Source organism: Halictus rubicundus, chromosome 1 (assembly GCF_050948215.1).
Source record: "Halictus rubicundus isolate RS-2024b chromosome 1, iyHalRubi1_principal, whole genome shotgun sequence".
Classification (NCBI taxonomy): Eukaryota; Metazoa; Arthropoda; class Insecta; order Hymenoptera; family Halictidae; genus Halictus; species Halictus rubicundus.
Window position 1 is genome coordinate 31,550,636 of NC_135149.1, and position 27,058 is coordinate 31,577,693.

Genomic DNA, 27,058 nt, shown 5'->3' on the forward strand with positions numbered 1-27,058 from the left:
TAATTGTTGAACAATCGGGTACTCACGGGTCATTGCGTTTCGTTGCACAATGTTTACGTGGTCAGGATCGTACCCGGGGATTGTTGCGTGGTCGGAGTCAATGATCTGTGCACACGCAATTGCGTTGTCGCGTATCGTACGAGCCCCAGCCACTTTCGAATGCCTCTTTGCGCTTCGCGCCGTTTCGTCCGGCGCGGCGACCTAATCGCACTGTGCTCTCGCCGTCTACGCTTGCGAACAAGCGCCGCGCTTGCTATTATATTTTCGCTCCTCGCTCCGTTGACCCGGCCAGTTGATCGCCAGAAAATCCGTGAAAACTATTGCGCAAAAACGAAGGCACTGTTCGCGCTCCCGGAATCTGATCGAACGTCAAACCTCTTTCTGCAATCCGCGCGAAATTTTCCTAGCGCGAAGCACACTTTTGTAATAGTAATCATTCACTGCAAATCCCTCGTTTAATGGTTTCTTTCAGATATGTAGCTTAAACCGTGCTGTTCCTGGCGACAAGCCTTCTTAAATAACAAATTCTTTATATTGTAACGTAACAAGCACAAAATAATTAGGACATTGCTTCATTACCTACTGAAAAATAGTAAGCAAACAAAATGTTGGAAATAGGTATTTGGCCAATGGAAACTCTGGAAAAATGTATTCGACATTTTGCAATTCAATAAAATATTAACGCTCGGTGGTTTAGTCATTAGGTAAATATACATTATGCCATAAAATAAACTGCTTTATGTCGTAAATAAAACTTGAATCTCTAAAAATAAATGCAGGACTTTTAGAAAAATTTTAATACCAAGTGCTTCAAAATTTTTGAATTCCACATATACCCTAAAACTAAGTACATTCGATATCGTTCAAGAAAATATAGTATAAATTAAATCATTATTGACTGCAATAAATTTTGGAAATAATCTTTCTCACACTTTTCACATTTCGTTTTAATGAAAGTGATACGCTGGCTAAGGGGAACAACAAATAGGAAATTTCTGTTTCCCAGCGTACAGTGACAAAACATTTTATTACTGTACAAATGAGGGTTAAGTGTTTAATGAACAGTCGTGCGTGGCGTACTCGCTCGTGTGAACTTGTAATTGAACACAATGGTTTCGCTTGGAAAAATGGAAAAGGTGTTAGCAAGTTCAACACGCGTTCCGTGCATTTAAAAATGAAAGACTACCGTTGCTTTCAAACATTTAGATAGGACTTGTTCAAAGGATAGAGCATTTTTAATTAACCGTACTCTGAAATGTAATCTGACAGCGTTTTTCAATGATCACAAAAGGAACTGTGGCGCATTAGGCATCGAAGCCGAAGCGACGCACGTTTCATTACTTCAATCTTTTTAATATCGGTTACGCTGCCCGACGACGATCTCTTCCGCAATTATTCGTGAGCTCATTATTCTTGATTGGGCCCGTGTAATACTAAGCCAGTAAAAGTGAGAACGCGGGTAAATCTGCCCGAACTAACTTGAAAAGTAAAACATTTCTCTGTTGCACGCGTTGGTGTTCCTTGTTTTCTTCAGAATTTGGACCATAAGGCCCTTATTTGATTTTTATTTTATTCCCTAAACATATATTTTGTGATGAAAACTAAATAGAAATGTATTTTGAAATGTAAGGATATTCTTGTTCTTTTAATGGTTTCACGACCTTATATTTCACCTATTAATTTTTCTACTAATTAACACGTATTATTAACGGAATTGGATTAAATTAGATTTTTGGATTCTTGCAGTGGAAATAATTACAGCTTCAGATACCTATATTTTCATAAAAACTTTTTTCAAAATGTATAGAAATTATTGTCTAGGTCATAAAATTTATAATTTCATACATTCAAATTTATTGGAAATGTTGACAATATAAAAAAATACTTACTTATCACTTTCTTGGGTTGCTAATTTTTGATACCAAGAGATTTTGAAATTCAAGTGAAAGGAAATAATTAATTGGTTTTTTTTATCAAGATTTACGTATAATTTACAATACATCAAAAGGGAAAAATAATTATTGTAACATTCCGAAAGGCGAGTGACGTTTTCAACGAATTTGTTATCTTAAAATATCTTTTAAATGAAACGTACACAAGTCAGACCACAAATGTGTTCCAACGCCATAATTAGATTTAACGGAAGCATCCTCTCTAATTTCCCTATAGTAGGAGTAGCATTGCGCGTCTGTTAAATTGAACGTAAAGTTTTTGTGTTCCGATCTCCATTAAATACCACTATATCATTTGCTATAAACAAATTTGAAAAAGTAGAAATATTCCTTTGAACCTACATAGTATTTATTTCTAATGTACTACAAGGACCTTTACATCCGTTCTAATAGTGATAAATTAATTGAAACACATAAATAAATATTTTGCTAAAAAAGTACCACATTTGTCTCTGATATTGCACCCCACAAGCTTGTATTCTAAATACTTGAATTATTCAATATTGAATTATTGAAATTATTGAATATTCGAAAATTTAATTCCGAATAAAACTAAATATTTTTCTCGTTTATCCACTGCGTAACGAAACAATTTTAATATATCAGAGGTAGAGACATTCGGACATAAAATAAGTGCACACAATAATTATGCAAGTAGCACTTGCACAATACAAACGGTACAAAGGAGTAAACTTTACAGCGGAAATTTCGTTTTTAAATAGAGCAATCCAAAAATCTATTTGAAACCGGAAATTGATCCTCACATGCTCAATAATATTCGTCATAAATAACTGTACTTGCATACTTACATCAGACAACTGATACATAAGATTACAAAACACCAGCACCGATTGCTTCACACAAATTTCACCTCTCTTTGCTAAAACAAATAAACGTTCTAATATTTATGAATTGCACTCGTCTTACGAATCAATTACAGTCACTCACGAAAGTATTTGAACACTATGTATACATATGAACTGAACTATTGTATACATATTTCGATTCACTTGAAACTTGACCTGTACAATCCAGAGAGTCATACCAATTTACAATGTTAATATTTCTGTAAGTATTGTATAATATACTTATTATAATAAATGAAGAAACATGTCCGAGCCGTGTTATGTTTACACTCCTCGGCGTCCCTCACGGGGTATACCTCGCGGTAGCGGGGATAATTCCGCGACGTTTATCACCCAGGCCTTGGCGACATATATAGAGAAATCACTGTGTAAGCATAAAGAAAAATGTAAGTTAACATTCAGAATTTTAATCGACCGTATTCGAAAAATGTAAAGCGTTGATGTAATAATGGAAGAAATTGGATCCGTTATAAAAGCGTATTAGTGTTCTTTTTATAATATACTTTATAATATACAGTCGGTCACGAAAATATTCGGACACCACCATAGTTTTGACTATTATAGTCCGTACTTCAGAAAATGCAATAAGAACAAAAAGAGGTTTCACGTATGTTACTATGCAGTGTGTAGTTAACAAAAACATATGAGATATTTATTTACGATAAGTGATTACATAAATAATAAAAGAAAAATGGACAGTACGCTCATTTTCATGTCACGAAAATATTCGGAGACTTGCCATACTTCTCAAGTTTACAGGTTCCAGGAACTGACTGAAACAATGTTTGTAAACATACCATTATGTACAGAGTATGTTAGGGATCGAATATTTGTCAGTCTCGCTCAAAATTTGTGCGAAATGGATCGGAAAAGTAAGAACACGTCGTTTGATATGCACGTGAAATCTCTTTTTATTTTTATTGCATAAATTTATAAACTATAATAGTCAAAACTGTAGTGGTGTCCGAATATTTCCGTGACCGACTGTACTTATTGTAATAAATCAAGTGTTTCATGGTAATTGTTTAACCCTTAAATGCATGAGTGGGGTCCGCAAAGGACCCCAGTGTTGGATTTTGTGTTAACATTTTTAGCCGCGCCATTTTTAGTTTACAGAAATTGTACAGTTTTACAGAAAGTTTACAGAAATAAATTGTTGCTGTAATCAAAGTTAGCAAGGAATTAGGTAAGTGGGGTCCTCAGTGGACCCCATGTATGCATTCATGTTCCTAAGATTTAGTTTACCTATGCACTTAAGGGTCAAATAGTTTCGTGAGTCACTGTAGATGCCCGGGAATTTGATCACCGATCAACCTCGCACATTGTATAATTACGGAAGCCGGCGGAAAGCCATCGCGAAAGTATCCATGTCATTAGCTGCGGGCTTGGAAAAATTTCTGAGAAAGAGAGAGAGAGAGAGAGAGAGAAAATCGGGACCGTAAGATAACGCAACTGCCGCGCCGGCGAAACCGTTGCCCAATATAAATCTTCCCCGGTTTGAACTCGTACGAACGCGGTTCGAACGGTTCCGCGAACACAATCGGTTTTTACCATCGACAGGCCCCGGCCGTTTCTGCAACTCGCCACGGTGGCTAGTTAGAGAATCGCTTCCCGTTCTGTGCAGCCTATATCCAGGCTAGCTCCACGTAGGCGTACTCGTATTTAGCGCGTAATTTATATAAGAAGAGAGGCACGCTTGGTTCCACCCCAAAGCACTTCGATCCACTGGCGCCAGCACCTCTTCTTCAACGTTTTCCGTCGGGAAAGCGTGGAGCGCGCGCGCGCTCGCGCGCACGCGTTTCCCCCGTGCGCTTTGCGCTCGTTTCGCAACGCTCTCGCCGGACCATTGAGCGCACGATGGAGGAACGGACCCCGGAAGCTGCAACCGAAACGGACGGGCCCTGTAAGGGCTCGGTTCCGGGACGGACGCGCTAGCCGGCATCGGCGCAATTAGCCACGAGGCCGGCTTAATTAGAAAACCTGTACGCCACTGTGCACACGCAGCAATTGTTGCGGAGAAGAGGCGTGTAACTTCCAGTGTTGCATCGAACATCCTCGCGTCCGGATCGCGGAACTCGATTCCTCCTGGTCGACCACGTTCTTCCTCCCTTTGCTCGTCGGTCCCGACCCTAATTTTGCGTCTCCACGGTACGTGGACGGTGCAGCGTGGTCCTTCGAGCTGTGTCAGTCCTCGCGGCAGCGTTTCCGGCTGACCCCGTTTCGCCGATCGGTTTTCGCGAACGCGAAGCAGCACGCGCGGTGGAAATCCCCGACATCCTCGCGGGATTTTCGATGGATCCGATTCGAGATTTCGAGGTGTATACGTTCGCGGGGCCTTTGTGTGTGGCTGTGTGTGTGTGTGTGTGTGAGCGACTAGCTTGTGAAACGAGCTGAAGGACAGCGAGATCGGGAGACGCAGCGACGTGGAGCAACGGAGGAGTGTCGTAGGTGCTGAACACGAGGACAGAGGACTATCCGCGACTTTTCATAACGTCGTCCCGCGCCGGTTGGTTCGAAGTGACAAAGGATCGTCGAAGGGGACCGTTGAAATACCGGGAGATCGGCAAGAAGAGGACGACCGATGGAAGCCGCGCGCCGGTATTCCCGAAACGTCGCGCCCCGGTGACCGTTAACGAATTCATCGCGGCGGAACACGAATTTTTCGAGACTGGTGACCCAATGCGCTGGATAGTAAACCGTCTCGGCGACCTCCTAACTTCTTTAAGGCGAGTTTAAAATGCGCGAGCGCGTCGCGCGGGCCCGATTGTCTCGAATCTTGACCGATCGTGATCGGGTTCCAAAGCGGGCCGAGCTCCGGCGACGCGATCCCGTCGATCGAAGGGAACGCGTTCTTCTACGATCCCTATGATCTCGTGGCGAATCATCGAAACGATCGGCGGAGCCGCCGCACGACGAAATGCCGCGATCACCGTGACGCAGCCGATGCGGAATGAAAGTACAGGTGAACGACACCTGGATTTGACTAGGAGACACCTTTTCTGATCCTCCGCGAGCCGGACGGTGTTTGCCGAGACTTTCTGCAAATAGAAAGAACAGGGAAGGCGGAAGTGGGGTCTCCCCTGCGTTCACCTTGAACCCTGCGGGCTCCGGCGACGTGACGACGTTCTCTCGCTTTGTCCGATCGGAAAAATCCGCGGCGCAGTTAAAGAGAAACTACGCGGGAACGTTGCTTTGACCCGCGGTTAATTGCGCGGTCGAAAAATCGGCAACGAAAGTATCGTTGCTCGCCGATATTAGTCGCGGACGTGGTTCGATCGTATCTGGTCGAGCGAGAAACTGGTACCCGGGCAAACCCGTATCGCCGTTCAGGCTGATAACAATGTCAGGTTCACGCAAAATTCCGCGCGGCCGGCGTTAATTGGTGTTAAACGAGACCGGCATACGCTGAAATCGGCCGGCGCGGAGCGGCGCGGCGGCCTAGGTGAATTACGTGCTTCGTGGTCTGTTCGTGATTTAATTGACGTTCCCGTTAGCGCAGCCTTTAGCAGTGTCTTCAACAGTACATTCCGTCGAAACATGACTTCGCGCGGCGTGGCCGACAGGTTCGCCGATTGCTACCGGTTTCGGTGACGGGAAGTGCTCGATTTCCTGCGACGAAAAGACGCTTGGTCATTCCCGACTCTCGTTTTCCAAGATTTTTGAAACGTCGCTCTAACAAGAAGAAGAAAATCGGCGATGAAAATCGAGAACTGAACCGATTCGCCTGGTCGGAGATCGTCGATCGAGGAAAGTCCGAGGACGATGCCGATGAAAATCGAGCGGTGACCGGCCGTGCGCAACATGGAGACCGCGGCACCGAGCGGCTTCGCCAAGAAGCCCGAGCGCAGGTCTACGCGAACGTCGACCTCGAAGAATCGGTTTTCGTCACGAAACACGCGCTCGGAAGCTTTCTACGCCGGCGCGGAACCGTTATCCGTTCGACGCGCGTTGCATAATTCCGCCGGCCCAGACCCAGATACAAATTCCGCTCCGAATTCCAGCGGATCAGCGGAACGCGCGAGGAGGCAACACGCTTCCGGCCGGCCGAGGAACCTGGACCCAAGGGCCGGTGTGGACGTAGGGCCTAGGGTCGAGAGGTTACCGAATCAAGAAGTGTTCCACACGGTTCCGCGAGACTTGGCGGTGTCTCGGAAAGAGATACTGCGGCGTTACGACAAAGACGAGAGCTCGAAGTTTTCGGAGGCGTTGCGTCACCGATGGAGGCGGACCTCGAACGCCGAGGAGCAAGAGAGACCCAGGACCCTGCCTTCGATCGCGAAACGATCGCAGAAAGAGTCGACCGGCAGGCCGGGCCAACCTCCTCAGGGTTTCCGCAAGGTATCGAGGCAAGACATTCTGCGCAGAAGAGCCAGCGTGGACGTGCCAGTCGGTGTCTCTCGCGGCAGGAGTCGCCCGGAGGAGAAGCTAGAAAGTTCAGAGGCGAAAGGTGGCACCTCTTCCAGTTTCTCGAGGAGCGTCCCGCGGACCGTCGGTAGGTGGGGCAGAGAGGACGAGAGAGAGTCCAGGTCGGTCTGTGATTTCCTGGCAGTCGCGAGCAAGCTGCAGGACATCACCGGTGGCCTTGTGCCCAGACCGTCGACCTTGCCGAAGATACTACACGGATCGAGAGGATCGCGCTCAAAGGAGGACTGGGCCAGCCCTAGGCTGGCCAAGGACGCGGTCAGGAAGGAGCCGCCCGTTTACGGAAGGATACGCAGAAGGAAGACCTCCTTGCCAGCCAACCACGGGACACTTCGCAGCTCCCAATCGTCGTTGAACACGCTGACCAGGTACTCGACGCAAGGGCATACTCGTGTCAGAGAAAGGGCCGTGGACGTCGAGTTCAGGACAACCACCAGACACCTCCGGGACCCTGTGCCGGACGCGCCGTATCATTCAGCGACCTTGCCTCTCGTTGATATGAGAGGAAGCCCGCAGCGGAATGCCCTTTACGCGAAAGTGTCTCGGAAAACGTCGAAGAGCCTTCAGAGATATGATGGCAAAGCTGATCAGAAAGATGGTGGTGACGATAGGGACGCTCGCGTAGACTCCGGTCACAGGACCATGTCGCGCAGGAGGATCATCGACAACATGAAGGACGAGAACGCGTACGAGAACAGCTCCAGGACCGAGGACTCCGTCCAATCGGAGAGCCAGTCCTACCACAGCGAGAACAAGAACATGTGCGAAGTGGACAGTGATCGATCGAAGGAGTCCTGGACCAGGTCCAGGGAGCCGACCAGGTACAGGTCCAAGTCTCAAAGCAGGCTGACAGAGAACTATCGCGCGAATCATCAGGCCACGACCAGGCTGGCCACGACTCTTCCCAGTTATGTGAAGAGCTCGAGAAAGTGTTCGACCGGGAAGCCGCCGGAGGCCGAGTGTCACAGGAGGCTGTCCAAGGAGACCGGTATCTCGTCGAAGCAGAGCAAGGAGAGATCGAACTACGTGAAGAAGTCGGCGGCCAGCCACGTGAAAGCTTACAACGACGCGAACATCGCACGCTCGAACTCGCCCGTGACCACGTCGTCGATTTTCGGGTTCTGCACCGGGAAGAGGAAAGTTCACTCGCCGAGCGGCAACGCGAGAAAGGACGAAAGTGCGGCGTCCTGTCCGACCTGGAACGTGAAAACGGTTAGCATGGAAAATCGTCTTTTCAGAGGAGAATGCAGAGGTGTCGGAATTTCTTTGTTATCGGTGAATTTGGCTCTACTCTTTGATACTGCTTTCGGAAGGTTACAATGGTCTCTTAGGAAATATTTGTCTGAACCGATGCATGTCCGTTGCGAGAATGAAAGTGAGGGCTGATGTGACGCAAATGTCGATGACTCGCAGAATAGCTGAAAAAGACTGCTTTGTTTCGTAAAATGAGCTACCGGTTGCCAAAATGTTTCAGCACCGCGACTAACAGTGCCTCGTTTTTTTCGACCGTTTCGAAGAAGTGAGATCGCGAAAAAATCCTACCGGAGAATAATAATTAAAAAAGTTTGTTAAACATTCGGATATTCAGGAATCGTATCATGTGATCCGAAAAATTAAGCCTGAGAATATAAACGGGATTATTTCTGGAAAAATAATCCTGGAAAACCTGGAAAAATTTTTTGTCGGTAATGTAGTCACTCTACCTTATCGCGAATCTAGGAAAACCGAGCCCTTAATAGACTAAATATTTAAATGCAGTGATTCTTGAATGGTGCTGGCTTCAGCCTTGGTTTTTTAATATATTATGCATAAATCGTTGTCGTTGAGAGAGCAAATGTTTAAACGCAGTGATTCTTGAATGGCTGGCTTCAACCTTGGTCGTGGATCTAGTTTCTCTGAAACTATTTGCGGTAAACGCGGACATGATTTTACTTGGTAACGCTCTGAGTCAACAAACATTGACTACTAAAAAACGGGTGACTCAAAAATCCAATAATGAAATGCAAACATGAATGTTTGCGTTATAATTTGGTGGTTAAATAACTAAGAATAGACCTGTTTTTATTGGCAGTTTTAAATGTTACTAGCAGGTTATAAAACTTGTTTACACTGAAGAGAAAAACTGAGTCCACACTATTTGAAACAACACACTTTTTTAAAATTAGATCGAAATTTTCAGCATGGATATAATTTATCCGAGTGAGCAAAACACATTTTAAATATTTTTAAAAACAGAACTGTAAAAAAGAACTTTTACTGTTTCTTTCGCGATTACGACCAATTCAAATTTCTTTTTTTAATTTTTTACACCTCGTCTAATAAACTAATCCTTCTAACATGTCGAAAACACTCAAGCCATTTGATCTAATTTTAAAAAAGTTATGCCGATTCAGTTTTATCCTTCACTGTATTTACTGGCTTAAAATTACAAAGGGTAAATGAGTATAAATGTCGGAGTATCAACGATTTTATAACTCTAGAAAATTTCTAAAACGATTATCGACAGTTTTAATCCTAGATCAAATGGATAATTGGATCTGCACTCCATTTACTGACTAGAATTTTTTTAACACAAATGTGATTCAGTACTACACAATATAGAACAAGGCCAACAAAGGGAAAGGAATTCTTTCGGTATTTCTTTAGAGACAATGTGGAGTCATGGTGTTCGCATAAGAGAATTTCGCACGAATTTAACGTAACGTTTAGTCTTCATGAATCGGAAGTTTCTAATTTTTTTTTAAATTGTTGATATTTAAACTGTTACAATTTCATAAAAAAGGATCGTTGAATAATAAACCGGAACTCAATTCAAAGCTCGAAGCCTCTACTTTTACAATCCATCGTTTACTTTTTTCTGAATTGTTTTTGCATAATATAGCGGGCAGGAAATTGAAAACACGTTTTTCTCAGAAATGTTATGGATTGAAACATCTCTAACAACATTAGAACATTGTTTTTTTGACTATGTTAATTATAATGTATATAGATTGAAGGTTTCCTTTTACAATGAGCTCTTGAAACTTATGCGACCTTTTTGCCGTTTTACCGACCTTTGACTAAAAGAAGCACTGCCATTGTAGGTTCAAAAATTTGTAAAATAAAATTATCGAGTAAAGATTTCAATGAATTTAGCCATGGCTGCTTGAAATTGTTAAAAGCAAATATTAAATTTCTTTAACATCTTCAGAACATTATTGAAGATATCTGAGAAAATTTACACAGAATTTTAGAAAGTTCCTAGTGTGCTACAGTATTACCTCCGTAAGTGTCGCAAAGGTCTCTACCGTAACTGTCAACATCTCATCCCCACCACTGGGGGAATCCTCACATTACACTGATCATTGTATCACACGCCGAACCAATTATTTAACGAGCCAAGACTCCATAGATTCGCGGTAAGGTAGAGTGACTACGTTACCGACAAAAATAGGCGAAAAATGGTTTCACGTGCCTCAACTTTTCGTTCTTGTATGAGAATATTTCTCGCTGGGAAAGGATTCGTTCGAAAGAGGAAGGTTCAATTTAGCGCGCGCTGGTCACGAGCTGACAAGATTATGCGGATATTTGGTAATATAAGCGTTAGAAGTAGGCCAAAAATTGACGATGCGCGTGCCGTGGAATCCAAGCATTTTTACGCCGTTGGATGAGTTTTCTGCATGAAATCGAGAGCCGCGCGCGCTAGAAAATTTCTCCAGCTACAAATTGAGCTATAGAAGTTGGGCAGCTTAGAAATTTGGGGGCTCAGAAATTAGGGTGCCCTAAATATTTGAAGTTCTAGAAATTTGGGAGCTTAGAAGTTTGGGTTCCTAGAAATTGGGGAGCTCAGAAATTTGGGGTCCTAGAAATTGGGGAGCTTAGAAATTTGGAAGCTTAGAAATGGGCGAACTCAGAAATTTGGAGCCCTAAAAATTGGGGAGCTCAGAAATTTGAGGCCCTAGAAGTTGGGGAGCTCAGAAATTTGAGGTCCTAGAAATTGGGAAGCTCAGAAATTTGGGGCCCTAGAAATTGGGGAGATCAGAAATTTGAGGCCCTAGAAGTTGGGAAGCTTAGAAATTTGGGGTCCCAGAAATTCGGGAGCTTAGAATTTTGGAAGCTTAGAAATTGGGGAGCTCAGTAATTTGGGGCCCTAGAAATTGGGGAGCACAGACATTTGAGGCCCTAGAAGTTGGGAAGCTTAGAAGTTTGGGGTCCTAGAAATTCGGGAGCTTAGAAATTCGGGAGCTTAGAAATTTAGGATTTTAGATATTGGGGACCTTAGAAATTTGGGGTCCTAGAAATTGGGGAGCTTAGAAATTTGGGGTCCTAGAAATTGGGGAGCTTAGAAATTTGGGGTCCTAGAAATTTGGGAGCTTAGAAGTTTGGGGTCCTAGAAATGCATCCTAGCATTTCTAGTTTATCCTAGCACTTTTATGCTATTGGATGAGTTTTCTGGGTGAAATCAAGAGCAGCGAGCGCTAGAAAATATCTCCGGCTACAAATTGAGCTATATTTTGTCTTGATTCTCTTCGAAATAAAGCGAAAAACTTGAAGCGCGTTTCTGGCGTCGGAATTCATAATATCGATAATACAGAGGAAAAAAGTGTGACAAGTTTAGTCACAGACTTAGGACCCGTCGGATCAAGGCCAAGACGGATCTTAAGTCAGTGGCTGAAGGCTGTGAACGGAAATTATGCAGCAGTTGTCGACCTGTTGACTCTGCAAAAGTCACGTGACTATCCTTGGCTCTTGAAAACATTGAATTAATTTTCGTTTCCAGGGTGAATTGGTGTGGTTCGACCCAGGCGTCGGCCATGTGCTGCCAGGCGAGGTTTTGGAGTATCACAGGGCCGCCAACGTGCTCTCCGTACAGGCGGTGATCGCCGGCAAGGTATGATAATATCTGCATCTGCAATCGATAAAAATGACGCAACGTGAATGAACATTCCCCGGGCTGGTTGACGAGTGGAAAGGGGACACACACAAGCGTATAAATCGTTTGGGATTCGAACGCTCGACCAGAGACAAGTTGTGCAAGAATCGGGTGACATGTCTCTTCGGGTATCTCGCGTTGCTTCGGGGAACAGAAAAACGCATATTCGTTGCGTCGGATCGTCCCGACGACGAGCCCGGCTCGTTTCTTTCCAGACTGAATAGGAATCGGATATTTACCGTTCTCCCCATAGACATGCCAACAATGAAACTACGCCGTGTGTTATTATCTCGAAGGGATAGAGGAAACTGGATAAAAGTGTGCTAGACTACGTGCTAGTCAACAATACCGGGGTCCACTTCGAGGCCAAGGAACAACCGGTTATTCTGCATTTCCTTAAGACGACGACGCACGCTTCGGGCGGTCGCCTCGACGTTCTAACTATGCTCTATTGATTTTTTGTCGAAACAATTTGGCACGGACACAATGGGAAAGAATGGTTGTTTACCGCGGCGATCTGGGTCGCGATGCGAATACCTGGAAAACGTGATACGGGAGTAGTTACGTGATTCTTTTTTTTTTTCTTTCTTTCTTCGCTATCTCTCTTTGTAGGTCGTCGACCTCCGATGTAGATCATTCGATTATCTCGGTAGCACTCCGAACAACCCGATCGCTCTAATGTCCCGATAAATGTAGTTTCAGATACGAAATTGTTTCTCTCTCACTTTGCGGATATGTGCTGCGAATGATTTCTCTTTGCTGGGCACGTAACCATTAAATCCACAAAAACCGTAAGAAATACGAAAGCTACAGAATTCATGCTTATTAACCGTTGTATAAAATAGTGAGAACAGCACCGGAAAATTTCTACCGAGTCCAACTTCCACGGTTTTATCGCGGAAAATTGTCGGATCGTTGGATTAGTATTGTTTGTTGTAAAAGTAAAATGCTCATTTTTGTGCTGTTTGGGAAATTAATTGATAATTATTTTCTGCGCGGTTAGGTAATTATTTGATTTATTATCGCGTTGCATGCTGTAAAGCAAATTGATTTCTATTTAGCAATTCACTGAGATCATTATTAAATGTATTCATTGAGTTGTCGAATTTTTTTTTTTTTCGACGCGTTTTGAAAGTTCAGTTGCCGGTTAATGGTTACATTGTTATTAGGCGTTGTACAAGAGAAAACTATAATAGACTCCACTGGCAGCTCATCGATGCCATCATCAGTCAGGAAGTGTCGCAATTAATCTTCATATGCCACGTTGGAATCCATCAGCCAGCAACATTCAAGCGATTGCAATAATTCATTGTCTATGCTGAAACTAATGTATTAGGTATGTGCGTGCTAAAGTTTTAGTCTTTTTCAATAGAAGAAAAATGAAAAGAAAAACAGTACAATAATAAACATGGACTCATTTTAACGCTCTAGACATCCACTTTCGCAGACCAGTATTAACCCTTAGCACTCGAATGGTGACTTTAAGGCATCACTAATAATTGCTGTATAATTGAAATTATTCAATTTGTTTGTATTTAATAAATTACTAAACATTTCAGTATTGTAGGAGTAAATTGCACAATTTTCGTATGTATAACATGAAAAATATACAGTGACTCCCACTAATATTCGGACGCTTTTAAAAATCGTATATCTTATTATTGGATCATACGACTTAGTTTTTTTAAAAGAAGTTAGCAAAATTGCAATTGGTCGAAATTGCAGAGAAAATACTAAAAGTTGTATTTTGCAACTTTTTTATGTGGACTTATATTGAAAATTTAGAAAGTACGATTTGTAGATTTGTATGAATTATACATGTTCTGAGAATTTCATCAAAATCGGTCAACGTTGCAATGAGCTACAGATGTTTCAAAATGAACACATAAGGGCGAAATTCCCTGACAAGACCAAAATTCTGCGATTTTCACCCTTAAGCTATCATTGTTAAGCGTTTGTAGCTCATTGCAACGTCGACTGATTTAGATGAAACATTCAGAATATGTATAATTGATACAGATGTACAAAACGTACTTTTTAAATTTTTGATATAAGCCCGCATTAAAAAGTTGCAAAATACAACTTTTAGCACTTTCTCTGTAATTTCAACCATTTGCAATTTTAATCAAACATTTTTTCACGTTATGTAGCGAACCAATTGTTCTAATTTCTCGAAACAAATTCAGGTAGTATAGTTCAATATTAACAAGGTTATGCGATTTTTAAGAGCGTCCGAATATTAGTGGGAGTCACTGTATATATAGAAGGGAAATATTCTAGGTCGGAAGAAATGTTTCGTTTTGGGGTTAAAATAGCTTCGAGTGCAAAGGGTTAATTTCCTTTTGGGAATGTTTATGCAATAATGAAAAAGAGAAAAAGACTAAAACTTTTGCATTCGCCCAATTAACCTAGACAAATGACCAGAATAATTCCAAGCAATAAAACAGTAGTATATCTCAAATATCGTTAACTTTGTGACGAGAAGAGAAACATCTCGGCAAAAATGTGAGCTAAATTGTTATCTCTGGGGGGAATTTGCCATATAATTTCCGAGATCCGCGAACGGTTCAGAATTTTTCGAGTCGCGGTAAGATCGTCATTTCTCTCCGAGCCTTCCGCGCCATTGCTCGGGCTCATTGTGTCGTGTACACAATGGTTCGATAAATTCCGCGGCAATTCCAAGCACGCTGATCAACGACCGGGCAGAGCAGCAGTATTGTAAAACGTAACGCATACGATTCGTGTGGCATTGGCGACTCGGTAGACCCGTTACGAACAGAGGAACGAAAAAGAAAGAGCAGATAGGTTCGCGAGGAGATTAACGCGTTGGAAGAGGAGGAGCAAAACACAAGATTTCCATCGTGTTGGCCGGCTAACGGGCTAGTCAAATGCGTCTGGTCCCAGATAGAAAGTCGAATACCGCGCATACTTGGCGAAATACCGCGAAATACTTCCGCTGCTGCTGCGGGTACCTTGGAAAATTACTCCAGCAGATCGATGTGCCGGTACCGACGTGAAAGTGCATATCGAAAAGGGGCACCGTGCTCGCTACTTGCAACACCTTCCTGCACTTTCAAGCTCCAAGGACATCATATTCGCAACAACATCGTGTCCCCGTGTTTTTCGCGTTCCCGTCTTTCACTTTCGTCTTTGCTCTTCGTCGCATCTTAACCAGTTTAACTCTGGAATTTAATTTGAAAAATCCCTCACGCCGCGGAATTGAAATCAACCAATGACGAATATACAGTCAGTCCCACAAGTATTCGATAACTTTGTCAATATTGGACTATACTACTTGAATTTTTTTTTTTTTTTGAGAAGTTACAACAATTGGATCACTGCATAACGTGAAAAGAATTTTTTACGAAAATTACAATTGGTCGAAAGTGCAGGGAAAATAGTAAAAGTTGTATTTTGCAACTTTTTTCTGTGGACTTACATTGGAAATGTAGAAAGTACGATTTGTAGATCTGTATGAATTATACATGTTCTGAGAATTTTATCGAAATCGGTCAACGTTGCAATGAGCTGCAGATGCGAAAAAATTAAATACGAAAAGTAGTACTTTATTTTTATAGAAAGCAATAGAAATAGAATAATAATAAAAGAAATTGTATAGAACGACCAAAGGTTAAAAAGACATTCATTCATGTACTATAAATAGTTTCTACGCGATTCTTATTTGCATCTATTGAACCTTAAAAACGTGTACAATATAATTTGCATAAATATTTGCAGACTACTTACGACTATGTAAATTAAGGATAATTTTGCAAGTTGTTGCCTTGGCTTCGTTTATTGATCGACATAACATTTACAATTCTAGAAAAATATAAACAGACGACAGTCAACATAACCTTAAATGAAATATATTTTCCGCTAAATTGATATTTGCAGTGCACGTATTTAAGTTACGTGAAACTATATTTACTAAATTTTCAATATACTTGTCACGTGGTTTACCAACGTAACTGTCTAGGCAAGCTCGATAAACATTTATTTTTATTGCTTGTAACGCAGCCATTTTTCCAAGTACGCGGCAGCAGAATATTAAATGGAGCCCGATCAGTCGTAAACACGAAAGTATTCATGAAAATAGTTAGCATAGTTTTCGTGCGTCATGCGGGGATATCGTATACATAATTTGCGGATACATACCATCTGCGGAACGTGGTTAAAGATGCTGCGGTTAGGAGAATTAGCTTCGACCTAACCATTTCTAGCAAATTGAGTTAATGGCAACTCTGGGATGGACATTAAACGCCAGTAATAATTAAGTACACCTTACAATGTTCTAGAACGGGAACGGCTTTATTAAACAACATGTTAACGACCTCTTTGAACAATCTTGTTAACGAGTAGTTTGAGATTCTTAAAAGTTATTCAGTATTCCAGATTTAAATTTTTCATTTACAGTAAGCATTTTCATTCAATATATTATTTCAAGCGAAAATTTGCGACCGTATAGCATTTTCAAATTTCACGTGTCGCATAACGTTAATATAATTTTCAATTATGTGCCAAGATTATTAGTTTTATTTGCACGACGTTGCATGGTTGACTTTAACATCGATTATTTCTGTAGTGGCATGAGTATTCGATTTCTCGACGCATTGTTGTGCGTTGGTAGCGGAGTTTAGTTCAACGGTGACCCATTATAGTTGGTCGTCGCGCACAGGCGTCGAATTGAAAAATTTACATAAATTTCCCATCTCCGAGAAATTGTCACTATTTGAACAGTGACAATTAGACTGCGGATTTTATGCATTTACGACAAAAATGGGCAAGCACAATTTAAACCAGTGGACATATTAAAAAGATTTAAGGGCGCCAGCGTATTGGTTTTAGCTTAATAAATAAACTCTGGTTGTAAAAATCGAAAAACACGAAAAAAATCGAAAAAATGCAGATTTCATACGGAAATCGAGGAGACACTAGAACAGAATTAATTTAGCAATGAGATATTGTCCTAAGTATTTCGGAATTGGCAGTTGTGTGTAACGATCGTCCCAAAAACCGAAATATTTGCATACATCGCACTACGCGTGTTGCGCCATTGTCGCGATTTCGACTACAGCTGTTTCCCCGACGAAATTCTTTTCTCTTGCCAAAAGTGTTCCTCGAATTCCAGCGGAGCTTAAAGAAGCGTAAAATAAAAAAACAGTGTTACACGAAGCGAGTTTTAGAAAACTGGAAAGCGCGTTGGATAATTCAGTATTTGATTCGAGCAAACTGTTTAGCCGCGGAATGCAGAAACACATGGTTGCTCCATCGTAAACTCCTGCCGCTAGAATATTTTTATATGATACCAATTCCGTTTGCAGTACCGTGCACGCACGGTGTTAAGCGTAATTCCGAAACAGTTTAGCTCGTTTCGGTTCCGTGCTAATTGCTCGAAAAATACTTGTTCGATTACAACGTATTCACCAGATATGTACTAGGAAACGGCGAGCAGAAATTCGTAATTTATTCGAAACGGCCCACAGTGGGCCAAAAGCGCCAAAACGTGGCCAAAATAGGAAGGAGTAATTCAATTTAGTTCAAAATTGATACTCATAGGTTTCTCGGGTCGCTGATTATAAATCTGATGTCAAAATTACAAAAAACAAAATGGCGGATTCAATATGGCGGAGGCGTAACCAAAAAAGTTATTGGACTTTCTTGAAAAGTAGTATTCCCATATTTTTCGGGCCGACGAATATGAATCTGATGTCAAAATTACAAAAAACAAAATGGCGGATGCGTAACCAAAAAAATGATTGGACTTCCTTGAAAATTAGTATTCCCATATTTTTCGGGCCGACGAATATGAATCTGATGTCAAAATTACAAAAAACAAAATGGCGGATGCGTAACCAAAAAAATGATTGGACTTCCTTGAAAATTAGTATTCCCATATTTTTCGGGCCGACGAATATGAATCTGATGTCAAAATTGCAAAAAACAAAATGGCGGATTCAATATGGCGGATGCGTAACCAAAAAAATTATTGGACTTTCTTGAAAATTAGTATTCTCATATTTTTCGGGCCAACGAATATGAATCTGATGTCAAAATTATTAAAAAAAAACAAAATGGCGGATTCAATATCGCGGATGCGTAAAAACATGATTGGATTTTCTTGAAAATTAGTATTCCCATATTTTTCGGGCCGGCGAATATGAATCTGATGTTAAAATGACAAAAAACAAAAATAAAATTTTTTTTAAACAATAAAAAAATTATTATTAAAAAAGAAATTGTTGTATCAGAAAACTCTATAAGTGGAACCATACAATGCTTATTTAACAAATTTTATTATAACTTCTAAATTTCTCGAGAAAACATGCTTGTAACTAGTACCATGACTACCTCTGCGTCAGAAAAATGGATCGCATTACGAAAGGGGCAGTTTTGGGCAGTTACTTTTTCAAAATAATGTTAAATAATAGTGTCTACTACAAGACTCGACAAGAATCTCCGTGGAATATTGTGGAATATACAACTTTTAGTATACATTTGTAAAATCTGTGCACTAAGTTTTATCGTTCATTTCATACATTCCAAACATTAATTAATATAAATCCAATGTTATTATTATGTACAGTATTTACTTCCAGGAACAGCATCCATCGTACACGCACAAAAAAAAATTCAATTTCCGTAAAATTGTAAGCTTGACACAACGCTTTTTTTTCACAACGTAGTTCACTGCACGAAAACTGCGAGACGACTGTATGGGATATTTGTACTCCCACCATTTAGCAGGTATAGGTAGTAAGACCTTTTTACCTTCGACTTCTTATACAGTCATTACCTGAGAATCCAATACGGCAAGAGCCATACCCCTAACGTGAAATTCATTTTTTGCATTTTGGTCACGTTTTGGCGGTTTTGGCCCACTGTGCGCCGTCCCAGTGAAAGGAAGCTCTTAATTAATTTCCATCGTACCGCGAACGGCTCTCGGACGTCCGTTAAAAAACCTCTAACGGAATCAGTTTCTGTTTACCACGCGGGAATCAGCCGTCCGCGAGGTTGATATTGCGACGCCGACGCCGACGCCAATGGAATCGCAACTGCGAACTCAGGCAGTCCGGTGTATCCGGTTAAGTCTCACGTGAGCGGCTTTCGTGTCTTATGTGAATTCGCGCGGATCTTCCTTTTTTAACAAGCATTCTCTCTCTCTCTATCTTTGCTCGCTCGCGCCGAAGATCGAGTTGCAATGCTCGTGGAAATCGAGCAAAAACCAGCCGGGAGGAAAGACACTGTTAGAAAAGTTCCGGTAGGATGAACGGGACCATTTTGAGAAAGTCCTATTCCATCCCGAAGAGGACCGAAATCGGTGTAACGGCCCGTAAAAGTGTTTCACAGTCGAAGTCTTTGAATTCTTCGGAACGTCACCAGTGAGCCGTGAAACATGAACCGTTGAAATGAAATCTGTCGCAGCTAGATCTAGAAGTGACGTGTGCGCTTCTGACTTAAGTGGAACAATCAGAGGTTAAAATACTACGGAACGATATTGAACGTCTGTTAACCACCGAACGGAGAAGTCTTTGAAAATAATTAGGTAATTTATAGACGCGTTAAATCACGAGTGGCCGCAGGAATCTTCTAACCTCTGCCCCTGAAAGGGAGCTATGAATTAGTGAAACACAATCCGGAAGCTTAACAGTGTCATGTTCTAATCCTCAAACATTTCTAGGGAGTTTAATGTACCTATAAAGAAGACTGTAAAGTCGCGTTCCAGAGAGCCAACAGATTCTTAATATCTGTTAACCCCAGGTGTTCGAACACAAAAATGATGAATGAATAATAATCCGCGCGTGATCAATGGCGACCCCGGAAGACAATCGTTCCGCTGTGCCGACAGTTCGTTCGGGATCATCGTCGGAGTCCGGCGTGTCCTTCGGCACCGACACCTTCCATTCATCATCGGCGTCCGGCTCAAACGGTAACAGTTACCATTCAGACACGTTCCGTCAAGATCAGGTGAGAGAGTCCGGCTTAGGCGGCTCTTCCCAGGCCAGCCAGCGTCAGAAAACTCTGCCGGGGCCGGGTTACGATGTTCCTGTTCAAAAGTCAAGGTTACGCGCGGAGGAAAGTGTCTTCGGCCACAAGGACGAAGAGGTGTGCTTGTGCGCGCCGCGGCGAGACTTCGTCGAGTGCCATTACAAAACGACGAAGTCGGTGCTGAAGAATTTCAGGGAGACCTTCGACGACCTGGACTTCGGCCGCGAAGTCGAAAACGATCCTTCGAGAGAATTCCTCGATGACTCGACCGGATCGTGGACAAGCTCGACGACGACGTCGTCGCGAGAGTTTTTCCGCGTGTACCCGATAAGCGACGACCAGAGCGACTCCAGCAGCTACTCGAGGAGGCAGGGGACCTTCAGGAGAACGGTGTCCCGAGAAGCGACCCTGAGGCCGAAGTTGAAGAGGTCGCCGGAACCATTGACGTACCTCTGCCTGCGCGTGATCGACGAAAATGTAATGCGGTGCGACGAAGACGACGATTTCTGACTCTGCATCCTTTTATGATACGTCGTTGAATGATTTTCGACCTTCTGGTTGTTGCATAGGTCCTCTATTGTTGAGCGGATTTTTGTTAAACACTGGGGAATTTAGTCGAACATGAATAAATGGGAATCTTGATGTTGGAAAGAATTTAGCGGCTTATTTGTCCGTTTATGCTACAGCCTTAAGAGAATCTCTCTGCGGCAGCCATCTTGTGACGTCATACTTGCTTCAGAAAGCAAGCTTTCTGCCGAATATTACAAATTACTCCACGATGAGCTAGAAATTCGCAATTTGGGCTCCGGACAGACGTAGATTGGACTTTTAGGAAACACAAGTGACCACTTTTAAACTGCTTATTGCAATATTGAAGCGTCAATTTGTCAAGATTTTGACCCTTGCAAGTTCATATACAGTGTCTCCCACTAATATTCGGACGCTCTTAAAAATCGCATAACTTTGTCAATATTGGACTATACTACTTGAATTTTTTCGAGAAGTTAGAACAATTGATTCGCTAGATAACATGAAAAAATGTTTGATTAAAATTGCAATTGATCGAAATTGCAGAGAAAGTACTGAAAGTTATATTTTGCAACTTTTTTATGCGGGCTTATATTAAAAATTTAAAAACTACGTTATGTACATCTGTAATAATTATACATATTTTGAATATTTCGTCTAAATCGGTCAACGTTGCAATGAGCAACAAACGTTTAACGATGAAAACTTAAGTTGTTGCTTAGGCCCTCCACCACAACTCCGTTATGATTAGAAACTATATTAGGGGTACCCATAAGTAATCAATTAATTGCAAAGAATTTGTTTTGCTTTTAGTTCTGTACCGATCGTTGAACAGGAAAAACGTATTCTTTCAGAGTTTTCGGTAAAGCAGCCTGTCTTCAAAATATTCTAATAATTTTTTTTACAACCCTGTAATAAAATGGCGGCGTCCGTTCCTTCCGAGGATCGTATTCGTCATTGCATACTTGTTCATTTTCATGCGGGATTTAATGTAACAACAAAGAAAATTTGCGATGTTTATGGAGATAAACATTCTATAAGAGGGGGATTGAAAATTTGCAGGAAAGATGGCAAACTATACTGGTGGAGATTATATAATAAATTAAGAAATAAAAACTTGAATTTACTACAAACTTTGTTTTAGATTCCGAAATAATTGATTACTTATGGGTTCCCCTAATATAAGAAAGAACAGAAAGATGAACAAAGAAAAAGTTCCGGTCGGCTATGTGTTAATATCAAAGTTCATTATTGTAAACATTGTGATTAATTGTAATTTCGTATTTCAGCCTCAAATTTTCACCCTCACCAATCTGAGTGGAGTGAAACCGAGACAGGATCTTGGCCAGAATGGAGTCGAAGACATGATTCAGCTGACGTGAGTATAATCTTGCTGTTCTAAGTTATTTATAAAATTGATCGTATGACTAAACAGAAAAAATTATTAATATTACAGCGATCTCAACGAAGCTTCTTTGCTATGGAACTTGAAAATTCGATACGACAAGGAGTTGATATACGTATGTTTGTTTATCGTATTTCCGTTTGTACTAATAAAAATTGACTGGTGATAATTCGATGAATTTTTTGATGGCAGACGTACACGGGGAGCATCTTAGTGGCAGTAAATCCTTACAAAATGTTTGACATTTATGGTCTGGACCAAGTGAAACTCTACGAAGGACGAATACTCGGCACACTACCACCGTAAGTTTCACTTCATTTTATATGTCGATGCAAACAACGTTTCTTCAAGACAATTACATTATTTTCGGATATATTTAACACTTTCAGTGCCACGTCGGTCATATATGACTGTCACAATTTTTTTATCAGCCAAAAGTAAATTTTTAGTACAATTTCTTTTTCGGATGATTGTAATGAAAATGATACAAAAATAATACAATGAAAATAAAATAATCATAATACAATAAAAATAAATATATCAATGTAATAAAAATAATACAAAAATAAAACAATAATAATAAAATAAAAATAAATATATCAATGTAATAAAAATAATATAAAAATAAAGCAATAATAATACAATGCTATTATTAAGCTGTATTAAAGTATTAAATAGTATTATTAATAGTATTTTTAAACTCGTCAAATTACTGTTTTGCATTCGACTTAGTTTTGCTGCAAAAGTGCATAAAATCCGCGGTCTAATTACAATAGTACTTACTCAACGGCAACCGGATCGTTTGAAACGGAGAGAAAAAGTTGTAAAATCGTTAATGCGTTGTACAGATATTACTGCGATACTCTCTAGTGATGTATTCAACGCAGAACAGTTTCAATTAACTAATGAGCACGTCACGATGTGATTGTAGTCACCTGTTCGCCGTGGGATCGTCGGCGTATAGTCAAGTAACAGCTGCGAATAATGCTAGCGCGAACCAGGTGGTCGTTATTTCCGGTGAATCTGGCTCGGGAAAAACGGAATCCACGAAACTCGTGATGCAGTATCTAGCTGCTGTTAATCGGGCGCCGAACAATCTGGTCACCGAGCAGATACTCGAAGCAACGCCATTGCTCGAGAGCTTCGGAAACGCGAAGACCCCGAGGAACGACAACAGCAGTCGATTCGGCAAATACTTGGAAGTTTATTTTAGGGAGTGAGTATGCGCTTATGCAAATTATGCACCACTCAATCCTTCTAACACTGGCATCCGGACCCGTTAACACGACAGACCTCATATTCCTCGTTTTTCAATTTAGCTGTTCAATGCAAAAGTGGTTTCGGTCAACTTACCCCATTAATTCTTTTCCTTACGTATGAAGAGGAATGATTTTGGATTTTTTAATTCCCCTTTTCCAAAAATTGTATACATTAGCTAGTAAACTAATCCCACTGACCAGCTCAAGCTGTTTTAACTGATTTCGAAATAGTTATTCCGTTTCAAAGAGTGTACGAAGACCTTTTTGAAGGCGCAGAGGACAATAAATAATTTTTCTTGAATATTCTCTGCAATAGAAATAATACTTTTAATGTTTCGCGACTGTTGGGTTCGAGAAAAGCTACCCTCGGTGGTTCCAGCGTTAATGGAGAAAGTGGTAGCGCGCAAGCACCTATTTTAAATCGATTAGCGTTAAGAAATACGCGTTAACGATGCTGATTAACATCCATCGGCATTGTTCCGGCTGAAATCCTCGCCGAAGCTAATCAATCTTCATCAACGCTTGCAGCGGAGTGATCGTGGGTGGGAGGATAACGCAGTACCTGCTGGAAAAAAGCAGGATAGTCACGCAAGCCTCGGAAGAAAGGAACTACCACGTCTTCTACGAGCTTCTGGCTGGCTTGGACCAGCAACTCAGGGACAAATACGGGCTGCTGACGCCGGACAAGTACTTCTACCTGAACCAGGTGACTTAAAATCCCCAATAGACCTTGACACCCGATCCGGGGACCTCGGAGATAATTAAAACGTCAATCTTTCAGGGTGGAAACTGCGAGATCGATGGGAAGAGCGACGTCCAGGACTTCAAGGCCCTTTTGTCCGCCATGCAAGTGCTGGGATTCACGTCCGAGGAGCAGGACACGATCTTCAAGATCCTCGCGAGCGTGCTACACCTGGGCAACGTGTATTTCCATCGGAAGCAGATGAGACACGGCCAGGAGGGCGTGGAGGTCGGCTCGGACGCTGAGATTCGCTGGGCGGCTCATCTTCTTCAAGTGAACTCCGACGGGATCATCAGGGCGCTGACTACTAAAACCACAGTGCGTGGAAATGACGCGAGAAACGATCGTAGTATCTCGGACGATCGAATAATCGAGCTCTCGTTTGCAGGAGGCGAGAAACGAGAGGGTTTTCACCGCGTTGAACATCGATCAGGCTCTGGACGCCAGGGACGCGTTCGCCAAGGCCTTGTACAGCTCGTTGTTCTCCTGGCTGGTCGCACGTGTCAATCACATCGTCTACAAGGGCACCAAACAGACCGCCGCCATCTCGATCCTCGATATATTCGGGTTCGAGAACTTCGCGGAGAACAGCCTCGAGCAGCTCTGCATCAACTATGCGAACGAGAATCTGCAGTTCTATTTCAACAAGCACATATTCAAGCTGGAGCAGCAGGAGTACGCGAAGGAGAAAATTGACTGGACCACCATCAATTACACTGTGAGTAAAAAACGGGAAATTCCGTTCGACGAGCTGAGTGAAACGAGGAAAACAAAGAGTCGAATCACAGTAAATAATGATATTCCATTTTCCTCGCGAGGTATGCGGATCGTTAGTTTCATTTCTGTGTCATTAATTTATCTTTAACGGAGGTTTTTGACATAATCATGTCGCTCTAGATTTTATTAGGGGTATAAGTAGTCAATTATTTGCAAAGAATTTCCCCTTTAACCCTTTGCACTCGAGTGGTGACTCTGAAGCGCCACCAAAAATTGTCAAAAAATATTTGTTACATCACAAGATCTGTATTTAATAGATCGCTAAACATTTAAATATTATATGTGGAAATCGGATCAGTTTCGTATGAATAAAATGAAAATACTCTAAGACGGAAGAAAAATTTAGTTTTTGAATTAAAATAGCGCCGAGTGCAAAGGGTTAAGAGGGGGATTGAAAATTTGCAGGAAAGATGGCAAACTGTCCCTGATAATGATGGAGATTATATAATAACTTTACCACAAAGTTTTGTTTTAGATTTCAAAACAATTGATTACTTATGGGCCCCCCTAATATTACCGAGATATTGCTCAATTTAGACTTCGTATGGAGTGCTGTTTAATTAACATTGGATTACTTGTCCCCGCAGGACAATTTACCAGTTATTCACCTAATCGCGAAGAAACCAGTCGGCATTCTGCACCTGTTGGACGACGAGAGCAATTTTCCGAAAGCGACGGATCTCTCGTTCCTCGAGAAATGTCATTACAATCACGCTCTCAGCGAGCTATACTCGAGGCCGCGAATGAACTCGGCCGAGTTCGCTATTAAACACTATGCCGGCCAAGTTTGGTACAACGTCGAAGGTTTCCTGGACAAGAACAGAGACACGCTCAGGCCCGACGTGGTGGAGTTATTGATAAGCAGTAAAATCTCTGTAAGCGTTTTTCCATTTGAGGAATCGGTTTTCATTAACGCTGTCGGCCGGCTAAATCGATCCGTTAATTGTCCCGCAGATGGTCAGCAAAATGTTCCAGCACGTAAGGACAACGCACGAGGCTAACAAAACGATGAACAAACCGAATGGCAGATTTGTTACAATGAAACCGAGAACGCCGACAGTGTCGGCCCGTTTTCACGACAGTCTGCAGCAACTGTTGGACTCGATGTCGCAGTAAGTAGTCTACAAATTTTATACTTATTCCCTTTAACTGTTCACCGATAAATCAGGCGTCGTTGGGAACATGAAGAATTCCAGGAAGTCAGTGGTTCATCGTTCTAACTTTCTAACGTCTCGCGCTCAAACGCAAGCAAAAAAGAAACATTAAAGCTGCCTTGCTTGTCCGACGAATCAAATCTCTGCGCACACGCTGTGAAATTTAATCAAACGTATCTTGATGTTTCTCGGACTTTCACAGCTTGCACGCAAAAACAACCTGCCGTTTTATAGCTTCGCCCGGAAGCAGAGTGCAAGTCGATGTGTACATCAAAATTCATTTTGCGGTTAAATAACTACACGGATACGTGGTTAGGAGTATTCAATTAGCAAACCGCTCGAGGGTATTTCCGTTTGTATTAAAAACGAAACGAACGCGTGTTATCGTCCCGTTTGGTTAATTGCGATCTCATCATCAGTAGACTGTTTTATTTATCAGAGAATTATACTCTCGTGGATAGGCACAACGAACGTTTTTCCTCCTTCGTTATTATTTACTTTCACTGCATTAAAATTATATCGAGTCGAGTATTTTTATCGGAAGATAGACGAAGTGCGGAATTAAGTGTTGTTTACAATGTTTATTGTACTCTCCAGGTGCAACCCATGGTTCGTACGGTGCATCAAGCCGAACACGGAGAAGGCGCCGATGAAGTTCGATATGCCCTGCGTGCTCGAGCAGTTGCGCTACACTGGAATGCTCGAAACGATTCGTATAAGGAAAACGGGTTATCCAGTTAGGCTGCTTTTTGGACACTTCGTTGATCGGTACAGATATTTGGTGTCCACGCATTTACCCAGGGGAGCCCCTAACAAGGAACTCTGTCGCATCATCTTGGACAAGGCTGCGTCGAAGGAGGCACAATCTCAGTATCAGCTGGGTCTGACCAGAGTGTTCTTGAGGGAGTCCCTGGAAAGGACCTTGGAGTACAATAGAGCCCTCATTTTGGAGAGAGCCGCCATTACTGTGCAGAGGTAGTCACCGCTGTCCAAACCTCTTAAACTGTCCCTTAACATTAAACCTACCAAGCATTAACAGTAAATATTGCCTT

The 27,058-nt window shown here is 41.9% G+C and overlaps 1 protein-coding gene across 3 annotated transcripts in view; it reads left to right on the top strand.

Annotated features, from left to right (window-relative positions):
- The window catches only part of Myo10a (unconventional myosin 10A), a 121,477-nt gene that overhangs the window by 14,900 nt on the left and 79,519 nt on the right, over positions 1-27,058 (top strand). For all 3 annotated transcript variants that reach the window (XM_076800559.1, XM_076800575.1, XM_076800567.1), the window contains exons 3-13: positions 12,000-12,110; positions 21,959-22,047; positions 22,126-22,189; positions 22,267-22,376; positions 23,006-23,290; positions 23,862-24,039; positions 24,115-24,393; positions 24,464-24,793; positions 25,440-25,727; positions 25,807-25,964; positions 26,604-26,981. In XM_076800559.1, coding sequence (XP_076656674.1) covers positions 12,000-12,110; positions 21,959-22,047; positions 22,126-22,189; positions 22,267-22,376; positions 23,006-23,290; positions 23,862-24,039; positions 24,115-24,393; positions 24,464-24,793; positions 25,440-25,727; positions 25,807-25,964; positions 26,604-26,981 — 2,270 coding nt within the window. The remainder of the gene's footprint in view (positions 1-11,999; positions 12,111-21,958; positions 22,048-22,125; positions 22,190-22,266; positions 22,377-23,005; positions 23,291-23,861; positions 24,040-24,114; positions 24,394-24,463; positions 24,794-25,439; positions 25,728-25,806; positions 25,965-26,603; positions 26,982-27,058) is intronic.